The sequence below is a fragment of the Cannabis sativa genome, chromosome 6, assembly GCF_029168945.1.
Source record: "Cannabis sativa cultivar Pink pepper isolate KNU-18-1 chromosome 6, ASM2916894v1, whole genome shotgun sequence".
In the NCBI taxonomy this organism is placed as follows: domain Eukaryota; kingdom Viridiplantae; phylum Streptophyta; class Magnoliopsida; order Rosales; family Cannabaceae; genus Cannabis; species Cannabis sativa.
In genome coordinates this window covers 2,078,171-2,091,704 of record NC_083606.1, presented here as the reverse complement: position 1 = coordinate 2,091,704, position 13,534 = coordinate 2,078,171, and the positions used below count along the sequence as shown (strand labels likewise).

Genomic DNA, 13,534 nt, shown 5'->3' with positions numbered 1-13,534 from the left:
CCAAGTCACAAAGTGCATTTATTACCTCAATTTTTCCTATAGTACAAGGAATAGTAAAACTCCCCGGATCTCTCGAGTTTAGGAGGGAGTTTCTTCGTAGGATGGCACCGCACTCTTCGCTAGAGCCACCGTCTCATAGTCCTCCATCTTTCTCTTCTTTGACAGATTTCCTTCATAAACTTCACATAACTTGGAATCGCTCTAAAGCTTCAAAGCAAAGGGAATGTTAATGTGAAGTCTTTTGAACACTTCCAGTGAATTTGGTGAATCCGCTTGTCCGTACTTGACTTTCGAGCCTCCGAGGATAGGGTATTTTCACATGGTGATCTATATTAATTGGTGGAGACCGCTCGTGGCCGTGGTTGACTATCGCAGCCTTCGTTGGAGTGGGTGTTGGGGTCGACATCGGTTGCTCTTTATTCTCCTTTTCTCCATTCACTAGTTGTGGCAATTCAGGACCATCATAATTTTTACCGCTTCTCAGGGTAATTGCCTTGCAGTTTTCCTTGGGGTTTACTTCAGTTGTGCTAGGCAAATTCCCTTGAGGACGGGTTGCTACTTGAGTTGCTAGTTGGCCCATCTGTGTCTGCAGGTCTTTGATTGAAGATCTAGTTTCAGTCATGAATTGAAGCAAGAATACGTTCGTAAACTAGAATTTCCACCAGAGGTTTGTTGCTGATTAAACTGTTGATTCTGATTCTGGTTCTGATTTCGTTGCTGATAGAACCCACTGTTTCTTCGGTTGTTACCCTGGTTGAACCCATAATTGTTGTTCTGTGAATAGTTTCCAATGGCTTTAGCTTCATCCATTGGCAAATCATCCACATCAGCTTGGCATTCTGAAAAGTGATGGCTTCCCCCACATAATTCACACACAACTTGGGCTTGTTTAGCTTGCCCTGCAATTATCTTCGTCAATGCCTCAACCTGTGCTGTCAACTTGGTGATGGCATCGACCTCTAACACACCAGCTACTTTCTTTGATTGACTCCTCTCAGTTGGCCACTGTTGATTGTTTAGAGCCATCTCCTCTAATAGATCATAAGCCTCATTAGCACTCTTCCTCATAAAGGCTCCTCCAGCTGCAGCATCTATTAAAGTTCTTGTATTTCCTACCAACCCATTGTAGAAGTTGTGGACCAGCATCCACTTCTCTATACCATGGTGAGGGCACTTTCTGATCAAATCTTTAAACCTCTCCCAAGCCTCATGGAGAGATTCATTATCTTGTTGGCAGAAGTTATTAATTTCTCCTCTCAGCTTTGCAGACTTGGCTGGAGGAAAGAACTTTGACAAGAATTTCGTTGCCAGATCATTCCAGGTGGCAATAGAGTTGGGTGGCAAGGAGTTTAGCCAACTCTTGGCTCGCTCTCTAAGAGAGAATGGGAACAGTCTCAGTCGAATAGCATCATCACTAACTCCATTAACTTTAAAGGTTTCACAAAGTTCCATGAAATTAGAGAGATGCAGATTAGGATCTTCAGAAGGGAGGCCACCAAACTGAACTGAAGATTGCACCATCTGCAGTATGGCAGGTTTGATCTCAAAGTTATTTGCCTCCACTGCCGGTGGCCTGATACATGACTGCACTCCCGTCAGAGTAGGGAGAATGTAATCTCTCAAGCTGCGGCCATTAGCTTGATCTTCTACTGCGCCACCATTGTTACCGTTATTGCCTCCATTGTTTGCAGCATTGGCAGCCATGATGTCTGAAGTTTCAGCAGTTGCTAAAACTCCCTCTTGCCTCTTGTTCTTTCGGTTTCTCCTACAAGTTTTCTCGATTTCGGGATCAACTGGCAATATCACTGCTTGTCCTTGACGGCGCATACACTTATGATTCCTGAAATAGATCAAGAAAATATTGCAAGAAAAAGGTTAGAAAAATCAGCAAGAGAAAATATACCAAAGTAGAAGTTAGTATAATTTTGTGTAATATCAATCTTTAAACAATTCCCCGGCAACGGCGCCAAAAACTTGTTACGAATTTTTCTGTTTATTACGCAAGTGTACGTATCAAGTAGTATCTCACGCAAGTGAGGTCGAACCACAGGGAATTGGATTGAGTACTACTAAATTATAATTATGATTCTATTTGGTAAAATAATAAATTGCAATTTTAAAAGTAAATAACTCAGAAATTAAAGAGAAAATAAACGAAGATTAATCAAGATGAGAGATTAGGGAGGTGAATCCTGTTGATAAGCTACCTAGGTTAATGCCTAATTGCTATCCTTATCTCAATGTGAAAGACAGATTATAAATTAACCTAACTCTTTTCAGATCTTTTAGGTTCTAAATAATATGTTCTCTAATTAACTTCTTAATTAGATCAACACAAAATCAGCATTAAGCAATAATCTATTAGTCACTAGGCTATGTAAATACTCTCGTTTTACATCAAAACCTAGACTATCCAAATTTTAGCATTCCTAATTCTCACTTTTCAGATTTCGAATTAGGATCATAGAGCATGTAAAAGGTGATCAAGCTTACACATGAAATTAAACACAAATAAAGATAGTATTCACACATAAGATGAAGGAATGGCAATTATTTATTAACTAGGCATAAACTTAAACAACAATCATCATCCTCCCTTATAGGGAAATTTAGTTCATAATAACTCTAAAAACATCCATGATTAATTCAGAAATAAAAACAAACATAAAGATGAATAAAAAGGGTAAAAGAAAGAAACTAGAAGGTGGTATCGCTCCGGGTCTTCAAGATAGCTTTCTCTCCACTTTGCCTCCACTATTAGGTCTGTTTTTGCTTGCCTTTGACCTTCAATGTCGTATTCCTTATATAGGGATAAGTGGTGAGCCTCCAATTAAGTGAAAAATCAAAATTAGGTCAAATTTGCGATTTCCGTACATAGTCGCGACTAGCATTTAAGCTGGTCGCGACTACAGGCAAAACTCGAAAAACCGAGTTTCTGCCAATCTTACGAAGTTGCGACCTAGGTCGCGACCAGGAAAAAGGGTCGCGACCAGGCTCATCAGAGGTCGCGACTACTGATGCTTCAAGAACCAAATTTTCCAATTTTTCCAAGTTTGTCCCAGTTTCTCGCCATTTGACTGAATTCGAACTTTAACACCCCGGGAACCTGAAATAATGAAAATCAAGCGTAAAACTGCTCCAAAATACACCAATAGACGAGATAATGCTAACTTTAAAGACCCGAAATATAGGTTAATTATAACCTAACAATTGATCACTCCCACTGATGAAGGCATTCTCAAGAAATTTTGCATTCCTTGATTCCACAATTCTTGTGCTATGAGATGGACAATAAAACTTGTAACCTTTAGACTTTTCAGCGTACCCTATAAAGAATCCGCTTATGGTCCTTGGGTCCAATTTCTTCTCTTGTGGATTATATATTCTGACTTCAGATGGACATCCCCAAATGCGTACATGATTCAAACTTGGTTTCCAACCTTTCCATAATTCAAAAGGAGTTTTTGAGACTGCCTTTGTTGGAACTCGGTTTAATATGTACACGGATGTCTTTAATGCTTCAGTCCACAAGGATTTAGGAAGATTAGAGTTGCTACTAAGCATACTCCGCACCATGTCCATTAATGTTCGGTTTCTTCTTTCTGCAACACCATTTTGCTCGGTGTACGGCAAGGTGTAATGGGCAACAATCCCATTTTCTTCAAGAAACTTCGCAAATGCACCAGGTGCTTGTCCATCTTCTGTGTATCTACCATAATACTCACCTCCTCTATCTGATCTCACTATCTTAATTTGCTTGTTGCATTGTTTCTCTACTTCAGCTTTAAATATCTTAAAGACATCTAATGCTTCACTTTTATTATGAAGTAAGTAGATATACATGTAGCGTGAGTGATCATCTATGAATGAGATGAAGTATTTCTGACCATGTGACTCCATATCTGGACTACATATATCAGTATGTATGATTTCTAATATTTCAGAACTCCTATGGACACCAGTTTTGACAGACTTGGAGGTTTGCTTTCCCTTAATGCAATCCACACAAGTATCAAAGTCAGTAAAATCTAAGGTATTGAGTACCCCATCTTTTACCAACCTTTTAATTCTATCAATGGAGATATGTCCCAATCTCCGGTGCCACAATGTACAGGAATCCTCTTTCATAACACATCTTTTAGTGCCAGCGCGAACATGCATAACATTATTAGTGGTATTATTTTGTAAATTAAGGCAGTAAAGACCATCAGACAAAATACCATTTCCAACACATTCAGATTTATAATATAAATTGAAATATTTGTCTGAAAATGTAAAGGAAAAACCAAAGGGTATAAGTCTTGAAACTGAAATCAAGTTTCTAGAGAAACTTGGTACATAAAAGGTCTTTTCTAACTTTAAAATAAAACCATTACTTAAAACTAAATTGCATGTTCCAATAGCTTCCACATGTGAGCCCATCTTGTTTCCAGATAAGATGCTTTGCTCACTTGCCACTGGCTTCCTTAGATTTTGAATATCCTGCAAGGAATTTGTTATGTGAATTGTTGAACCTAATCAATCCACCATGTGTTAAGATTAACATTAGCCATATTAGATTCATAACATACTAAGGAAATTGGATTACCTTTGTCATCCATCCATTTCTTGAACTGGCTGCACTCCCTTTTAGCATGTCCCTTTTGTTTACAAAAGAAACATTTGATGGAATCTTTCTTTATGGCAGCCTTGGGAGCCATGGGCTTTTTCCCTTTGTTCTTCTTGAATGGCTTGTGTTTCTTAGGTTGAGTGGTCAGGTGAACACTTTCTCCTTGCTCCTGTAGGAGCCTGGCTTCCTCTTGAACACACATGGTCATCAATTCATTGATAGTCCATTTTTCTTTATGTGTGTTGTAGGAAATTTTGAAAGGCCCATACTGTGGAGGAAGATTGTGAAGGATGTAATGAACCAGGAAGGTATCAGGAATGATAACGTCGAGTTTCTTCAAATGAGCAGTGATGTCCCTCATTTTAGAAATGTGTTCTCGAACTCCTTTAACACCGGTGAGTTTTGTGGACGAGAACTCTTGAATGAGGTTGATGAACAAGGATTTATTTGAAGTGTCAAACTGCTCATCCATAACTTTGATAAAGTCTTTCACCTTCTCAAGTGGCTCCACCGATCCACGCATTCCCATAGGAATTCTGGACATAATGAACATGATGCAAAGACGATTAGATTGCTCCCACTTTTCACGTAGTGCAATCTCAGCAGCAGTGCTAGTATCAGTGATAGCAGCTGGTTCATCTTTTCTTATTGCATAATCCATGTCAGTGCAAGCTAGGTGGAGAAGAACTCGTTCCTTCCATATTTTGAAGTTGTCACTCCTAAGCTCAGGGATTTCACTAGTGATTTCAGCATATTTAGAGGTGGATGAAATAGCTGCAAGAATAGGATTACAAAAAATTTAGATGTTAAAAGAATTGAGGCTTTAATGAATTCATGTTTTACCAATGTAGAAACATGATGAAGATGAAAATTTTATTAAATCTAAAATTGCCTGTGGGCTAAATTTTAAATCTAATAAAATTGTATGAACTTTATGATAGATTTAATGAAGTATTTAATTTAGAAATAATGGAGGAATGAAATCTATCTTTAATTAAAATTTGTGATAACACTATTAATTCAAATCCTCATAACTCCCTGTGGGGTAAATTAAGAGAATTTAACTTAATATATTATCCTAATTAATTATAAAAATATAATAAAATCCCTGTGGGGTAAAATTATTATATCCAAATAATCAATTACAAGTTTTGTCCATTAAGGTGAATTTTAATTAATATATAATTTTATATAATTAAAGATGCTGTGGCTACTCCCTAATTATAAAAAATTATATTTTCACTTTAGACATTAGGTATTGGGCTCTACCTAAAAGTAATTTCGTTATTAACATAATAGACAATCACTGAGATTAGTGCTCCTAGTGTGGTCGTCCGAAGATCATTAAAAACCGTTCTAGATATGAGCATTTGTCTCAGGTTCATGTTTTCTTATGTCAAACCACAAAACTACTTACGTTTTATTCATATTTTATTCATTTTATAAAGTTTTATGAATATTTTATGAATAATTTTATGAAGTTTTATGAAACTTAATTGCTAAATAAAATATTCAACCTATCTTAATGTTTGAATATTTCTGAATATATCTAGCACTATAAAACGAATTTATCTATAGCATTTAAATCATACAAATCCAAATTAATTGCATTAAACATAAATTTGTCAAATAAATACAAAATAATACAATTAATGTATGATTATTAATTAAATGCTAATTCCTTAATATGAAATTAATGACAGATTTTTCAAAATTAATTTAGACAATAAATTGCATAAATTTGGTAATATATAATTAAATGCACAAATTAGCACAATTTTTACATGCCTAAATAAATCATGTAATAAATTACCAAATTTAAACAAATTTCCATTTTCAATTTATACTATATATATGTATTAAACAAAAATGGAAAATTAACTAAATGCAATTTATTGACTAAATTAACACTGAAATGGGAAAATAATTAATATTCCAAAAAAAAAATAAAAATTTATAAAAAAATTCGGAATTTTTCCCTTTTTTTTTTTTTTGAAAAATCCATACTGCCAAACGACATGTCGTTTTTGCAAAAAGCAAAACGACACGTCGTTTAACCAAAATTGAAGGGGCTGAAAATGCAGAAGAAAACGACACGTCGTTTTCCCTAACAGAAAAACGACACGTCGTTTTACTCAATGCAGGGCTGAGGCATAAAACTATAAACGACATGTCGTTTTCCACAATGTGAAAAACAACATGTCGTTTTTCAACAACGACAGCTAAACTGAAGGCTTTCAAACGACACGTCGTTTTTGACAAACGACACGTCATTTTGGGCAAACGACACGTCGTTTTTGGCAAACGACATGTCGTTTGCGTCGTCTTCTTCAGCCAAATCGGGTCGATTTTGACCCGTTTTTCTGCACGCGGGTCCGTCGAACCCGACCCAAACCCGATCGGAAATTGCGTTTTCGACTACCAAATTGCGTGTTTTCAAATCTAAATGGTTCTAAATCAAATAATAAAGAGATCCACATAGATTTTATGCACAAAAACACGAAAAAATATATACTTTAATATCACGAAATTAATCGGGTCCGAAAAAGTTTTAACTGAAAATTTTTTCCATCTTTAAGTTTTTCAATGGATTTTCAATGCTTAGATCGATCTATAATACTATACGAATATAGTAATGTATATAGAATTTGAAATAAACAACGAAAAATGAAAAACGGAAAAATTAAACTTGGACCGATCGTGTTTATATATATATGTATGTATATATATATATATGCATGTATATATCACATAATAAAAATGAATATTATGATTATTATTATGTGATAAAACATATATATAATATACAATATATATATATATATAAACATATATACATATACGTGAAAATGAAAAAATATATATATATACAGTATATAAATGTATATAATATATATAAGAATAAAGATATATATATACGTATGAAAAATATATATATATTTGGAATTATATGAATATGAGTATATATATATACACCACGAAATGAACCAAATAAATATATATATATATATATGAACAGTATATGTATGTATATATATATGAAACTCAAATAAAATCAAGGCAGAGATAAATCCGCTCTGATACCAACTGTTAGACTATATATATTGTGTATGTAATATAGCATATACAAATGATATGAAATGCGGAAAATAAACTGTAATCATATCAATAATATATGCAATGAAAGGATCGATGTACCTCCAGCCATTGATCTTTGAGCTTCAATCCCTGCGATAGCTTCGGTATTGGAGTTCGGGCTTCCTCGCTCTCTCAACTCTCTTTAGATGGAATTTGCTGAATGAATTCAGAATAAGTGAGGAGCTCGGGGACCGAGACCCTATATTTATAGGTGAGATACTCCATCAGTATCTGCGCCACATTAATTGTCAGAATATTTTGACAATTAATTCAGGAAATCAAATCAGGTAATGAATATAGAAATCTGACCATATATAGAATATTACATAATTGATTTTATCCAGATTTAATGAATATAAAATATTCATTTATCAGAAAATCAATTATTTATTTATTTCCTTAAATAGAAAATCATTTCCTTAATTAGAAAATAATTTCCATAAATAAAAATATTCTAATATATAAAAGATATATAATGGGTGGTACGAGATAGGATGATGGGGTTGCTATGGATAATCATTTTTGTCCATACTATCATATTTTTTTTTGGATGGTTGGAAGGTTATAGTGATTCAAACATTGGAGAATCAATACTCAATGTTATAAATTATCTTTATTATGTTGTGAGTAAAACGTCTGTGGCTAAATGCATATTAGTCATAAAAAAATTACATTTTAATGTGACTAAATATGTTTTTGGTCACAACTAAAACTAAATTTAATGACAACTTGTATATAAATATTATGTTTTAATCACACATAACGTTTTGTTGTGACTAAAAGTCACATTTAGTCACAAAAAATTTATATTATGAATAAAAGGTTGTCACTAAAAGTAACTATTTTTTGTAAGGTGGGTATTTAATTTAGAATAATTTATCACCTTTATATTTTAAAAATATGAAATAGAATAATGTTTTTTGTGCTACACATATTATGGCATGCATGAAATATTCTTTTCAATAGTAGTGTAATGTAGACTTAAAAACTATAGATGCTATATATGTTGGTGAATATTCAAATTTTGGCTGAATAGCTAACCTTTTTTTTTTTGTGTGTGTTTCTTTTGATAAACTTATGTCTTAAAAATAGTCTCACATGGCAATCACCGAAGCACAATATATTTTTTATAAGAACTTTTTTTCTCTTTTAGGTATATTAAAGCTTATTATAGGAATTCATTCAAAAAAAAAAAAAAAAGCTTATTATAGGAATAAAAAATACAGAGATATTATGGTTATAGATTAGATGCATGTATTGGAGTTTTGTTATATTAGAATTTGTAGGTTAATTAAATCTGTGATGGTTTAAATTAAAATAATAAGAGTGGGAGGTTAGTTTGTTTATTAAATTGAGTTCACATTTACAAAAAAAAAATACTATCACAGTATCTCTAAAAGTGTAGTTTTAATTTCTAATTTTTATGGAATCAAAGTTATAATAATAATAATAGTTAATTAGTGGGCGACAGACCTTATTTATATATTGTATTATTATTTGTGTCACTGCCTTTAATCAAATGCTTGCTTTGTATTATTTTATTGTACTATTACCAATTGCTTTTTAATCTTTGATAATAATAATAATAAAAAATTGAGTCCACATTTACCAAAATTATACTATCATTGACTCAAAGTCTAACTTTTATTATTTATTTTTTATGGAACCAAATTAAGTTATAATAATCATAGTGTGTGACTTGTGCTAATTTATTTATGTATTGTATTATATAATGTAGATATAATTAAGTTAATGGATGTTGAATAATAACAGCTAGCTACTACTATAAATAAACTCGATTACACACCATAAATATATCCATCAAACAAACTAGTTTAAGCACCAAAACAATTAATGAAAGAAAATATGGGTTACTTTTGGTTTCTCCTTTGGATTGTTGTACTATTTCTTTCTTCTACTTCTCTAATAACACATTCATCATCTCATTCTTTACCTTCTAATAAAAATCATCACATGTGTCATTCTTCTGAAAGCTCTTCTTTGCTTCAATTCATCAAACCATTTTCCATTAAATCGAAATACAATTCAAGTACTTTCTCTTGGAAGAATGGTACAGATTGTTGTCCGTGGGATGGAGTGTCATGTGATCGAATTTCAGGTCATGTCATTGGCCTTGATACGAGCTTTAGCTATCTTCAAGGTCGTCTTCACTCAAATAACACACTTTTCTCACTTATTCATCTCCAAACTTTAATCTTTAACTTCATTGATTTTTATGGATCTCCAATTCCATCTCAATTTGGTAGTTTTCGCAACTTGGAACAATTTATCATCTTTGATGCCAATTTTAGCGGTTATGTTCCTTTGGAATTGTCTCATCTCTCTAAACTCACTCATTTCACATTTCATTCGTCCTCGAAAGCTAACAAAAATATTATTATGGAGACTTATGTCTTGAAAAGAATGCTTCAAAACTTCACCAATCTCATAGAACTTTCTCTATCTAATTTCAACATGTCTAATGTTGAACTAGTTACTTCTTTCGAGAATGTATCATCTTCTTTGAAGCTTCTTAATATCGATGATTGTGGATTACAAGGGAAATTCCCAGAAAACGTCTTTCGCTTACCAAAACTCCAAGAGCTCAATTTAAATGATGAGGTTATTGGTTCCATGCCTACATTTAATTGGAGCACTCCACTAAGGTATTTACATCTTTCCAACACTAGAATCTCTATTGATTTATCGTACTTGTCTACACTGCCAAGTCTTTAGAGATTTTGTATCTTAGCAATTGTAGTTTCAAAGGAAATTTTCCTGAAATCCTAACTAACCTCCATCAATTAGTACAACTCAATACTATAGAAATTAGTTACAACAGTTTTTTTGCTAAAACCCTAGAATTTTCAAACTCCAACCAAAGCCCACTACCTAATTATTTAGAATCTCTCACATTATCTAATAACTTGCTTAGTGGACCAATACCTTCTTGGATCTATTCTCTTATTCTCTTCCAATTTTAACATCTTTATACTTGGATGGTAATAAATTTATTGGCCCAATTAAAGAATTTCAATCCAAATCACTTCAATACCTTTCCCTAAGTTCCAATAAATTGAATGGTGAGATTCCAAACTCAATCTTTCAACAAAAGAAGCTTGAATCACTATTTCTCTCATACAACAATTTAGATGGTGTTGTAGATCTAAGCAAGTTCTCAATGTCAAAAAATTCTTCAAAAGCTTGATCTGTAACGTCCCCGCTTCAAGCCTCCATTGGGTCCTTACACCCACGGAATGAATGGCTCTTATACACGAGTACGCCACTCTGGCTGCTTCCTGGATCGATGACTGACTCTACAGACCAACACAAGTGTTTCCAGAGTACTTTGTCCTCACTCGCACGCTTCCTGGGAAAACTTTCCAGGAGGTCACCCATCCTGAAATTGCTCCAGGCCAAGCACGCTTAACTGTGGAGTTCTTTTGAGATGGGCTACCGAAAAACAAGATGCACCTTGTTGATATAGGTAATACCAATCAATCCATTTAAGCTCTCTTCAACTGTGTAGTCCCATACCTACACAGTCTCAGAATCATCCCACTTGACCTTCCCCAGGCGGTGTGGGATTGCACAGCTTACCTGGTGTTTTCCCTTACGGATCACGGGACTACTGACTGTCACATGATCTCTCTTTTAACAACTTCATTGTGCACACCAATAACTTTCCCAATAACTATTCTTTTCCTCATCTTCGTGAATTGAGTTTGGCCTCTTGTAATATTAGTGCATTTCCTCATATTCTAAAAAGCATGAAAAGCCTAAATACCTTGCAACTTTCTCACAATCAAATTCAAGGAAAGATTCCTCAATGGCTATGGAATAATAATGGAACAAACACTTTATTGTTTGATTTGAACATTTCTCACAATTTTTTGACACATGTAGATGAAATTCCTTTGAGAAACTTACAATTATTAGATCTTCGCTCCAACATGATTCATGGGCATCAATCGTTCCACCCTCATTGGTCATTTTTTTCATCTCAAGCAATAATCTATTTGGAGAAATACCTTCTACATATTGTAACTTGAGTGAGTTACAAATTCTTGATATCTCAAATAATAAAATTCATGGGAAAATTCCTTCATGCCTTGCAAATAAATTCTCTCTCTCCGTGCTAGATTTGCATATGAATAATTTTAGTGGGGAAATCCCTCGTGACATGTTTAAAAATTTAACTAATTTGAGGAGTTTACACCTTAATGGAAATCATCTAGAAGGATCCCTAGCACGCTCTTTACGCAATTGTCAAAGCTTGGAAGTTTTGGATGTAGGCACTAACAAGATAACTGATACATTTCCTTATTGGTTAGAAGGGCTTCCAAAGCTTCAAGTTCTTGTTTTGAAATCAAATAGATTCCATGGTTCCATAGGATCACCTAAGGTTAAATATCCCTTTGGAAAGTTGCAAATCATGGATATCTCAGACAATGAATTCACTGGTCGTTTACCAACAAAGTATTTTGAAAGTTTCACGGCAATGATGGATGAACATACCACTGGTAACATGACACACATTGGAGATATTTATTACCAAGATTCTGTAATTGTTGTAATGAAAAGTTTTGAGCGTGTTCTAGAAAAGATCATAAGTATTTTTGTAGCAATTGATTTTTCAAGAAACAATTTTGAAGGAGAGATTCCAAAGTCAATTGGAAAGTTAAAATCACTAAAAGGGCTCAACTTTAGTCAAAATAAACTAATGGGGTCTATTCCTATGTCATTGATTAATTTAAGTAATCTCGAAGGTTTAGATATCTCTTCAAATGACTTAAGTGGAGAAATTCCAAGCAAAATGAATAATTTGATGCAACTTTCATACTTGAACCTTTCGTACAACAAATTAGAAGGAGCAATACCTCGTGGAAACCAATTTGAAACCTTCAACAATGATTCATACGAAGTAAACTTAAAATTATGCGGGTTTCCTTTGTCTAAATCATGCAACATGGAATGGAACAAGATGATGATCATGATGAGGAGCATACCAATCACATAATTTTAGATTGGAAAATTGTGATGATGGGATATGGATGTGGTCTAATAATTGGAATATCGGTGGGATACATACTTCTTTACAGTAAATAGTTTGATTATTGGCTACATCAAAAGATTAGAGGAAGACAACAACGAAAAATTGAGCAACGTCGCAAAAGAAATTCTCGTCTACGAAGAACACGATAAAATTTTGTGATCGATCAAAGTGGGGTGACTTTAATTTGGTAAGTTTAGGCTATAAATTAAAATTTAAATATATTTATATTTTACATTAGCTAAATTTTAATTTACTTTTAACAAAAATTAATCGAGCATCTAATTTTTATTTGTCTGTTTGTTTTGTATTAATATGTTACTTTGCCATGTCTTTCAAGTCCTTTGTTTATTTTATTAGTAATAATAAAAAAAATTATCTTGTATTAATATGTATGATTCCAAATAATTAGTTCAATGCAAACTTATCACTCATTTTGTTTTGCCCTCTAATTAAAATAATCATTTATTATGTTGCAGCAATTTTCAAGTTCTACATCTATAATTAAGTGACAAATTATTAATTTTGTTAATTAGTCTATAATTATATACATTATAAAGTTACAAAAGTAGATAATGATTACAAAATAAGAGTTGCAAATCTTTTTTTTATGGGAGGTTGGACAAATACCTAAGCTCACTAGAAAAAATTCTTTAATTTGATTATCACATTAACATGTAATTCTCATTTTTTTTAGAGAGAGTGATCTAAATCATACTATGACAATCATTAAA

At 33.2% G+C, this 13,534-nt stretch overlaps 1 protein-coding gene and 1 non-coding gene across 2 annotated transcripts; one reads left to right on the top strand and one right to left on the bottom strand.

The window, feature by feature from the left end:
- The first annotated feature begins 1,156 nt into the window (after positions 1 to 1,156).
- LOC115715513 (small nucleolar RNA R71) lies at positions 1,157 to 1,263 on the top strand. Its single transcript, XR_004011381.2, has one exon. It is a non-coding gene; the product is annotated as a small nucleolar RNA R71 (small nucleolar RNA).
- Positions 1,264 to 4,017: 2,754 nt separating this feature from the next.
- LOC133039034 (uncharacterized) lies at positions 4,018 to 5,021 on the bottom strand. The gene is made up of 2 exons (XM_061117848.1): positions 4,589 to 5,021; positions 4,018 to 4,482 (listed from the first exon to the last, which is right to left on the bottom strand). Exons 1-2 carry the CDS (start codon positions 4,968 to 4,970, stop codon positions 4,448 to 4,450), a joined length of 417 nt encoding a protein of 138 aa, XP_060973831.1. The 5' UTR covers positions 4,971 to 5,021; the 3' UTR covers positions 4,018 to 4,447.
- Between the last annotated feature and the right edge of the window lie 8,513 nt (positions 5,022 to 13,534).

Coding starts and splice junctions, on each gene's coding strand:
- LOC133039034 (XM_061117848.1), bottom strand. CDS start 4,970: ATGAGGGACATCACTGCTCATTTGAAGAAACTCGACGTTATCATTCCT. Junction 4,483..4,588: donor GAAATGGATGGATGACAAAG/GTAATCCAATTT, acceptor AATTCCTTGCAG/GATATTCAAAATCTAAGGAA.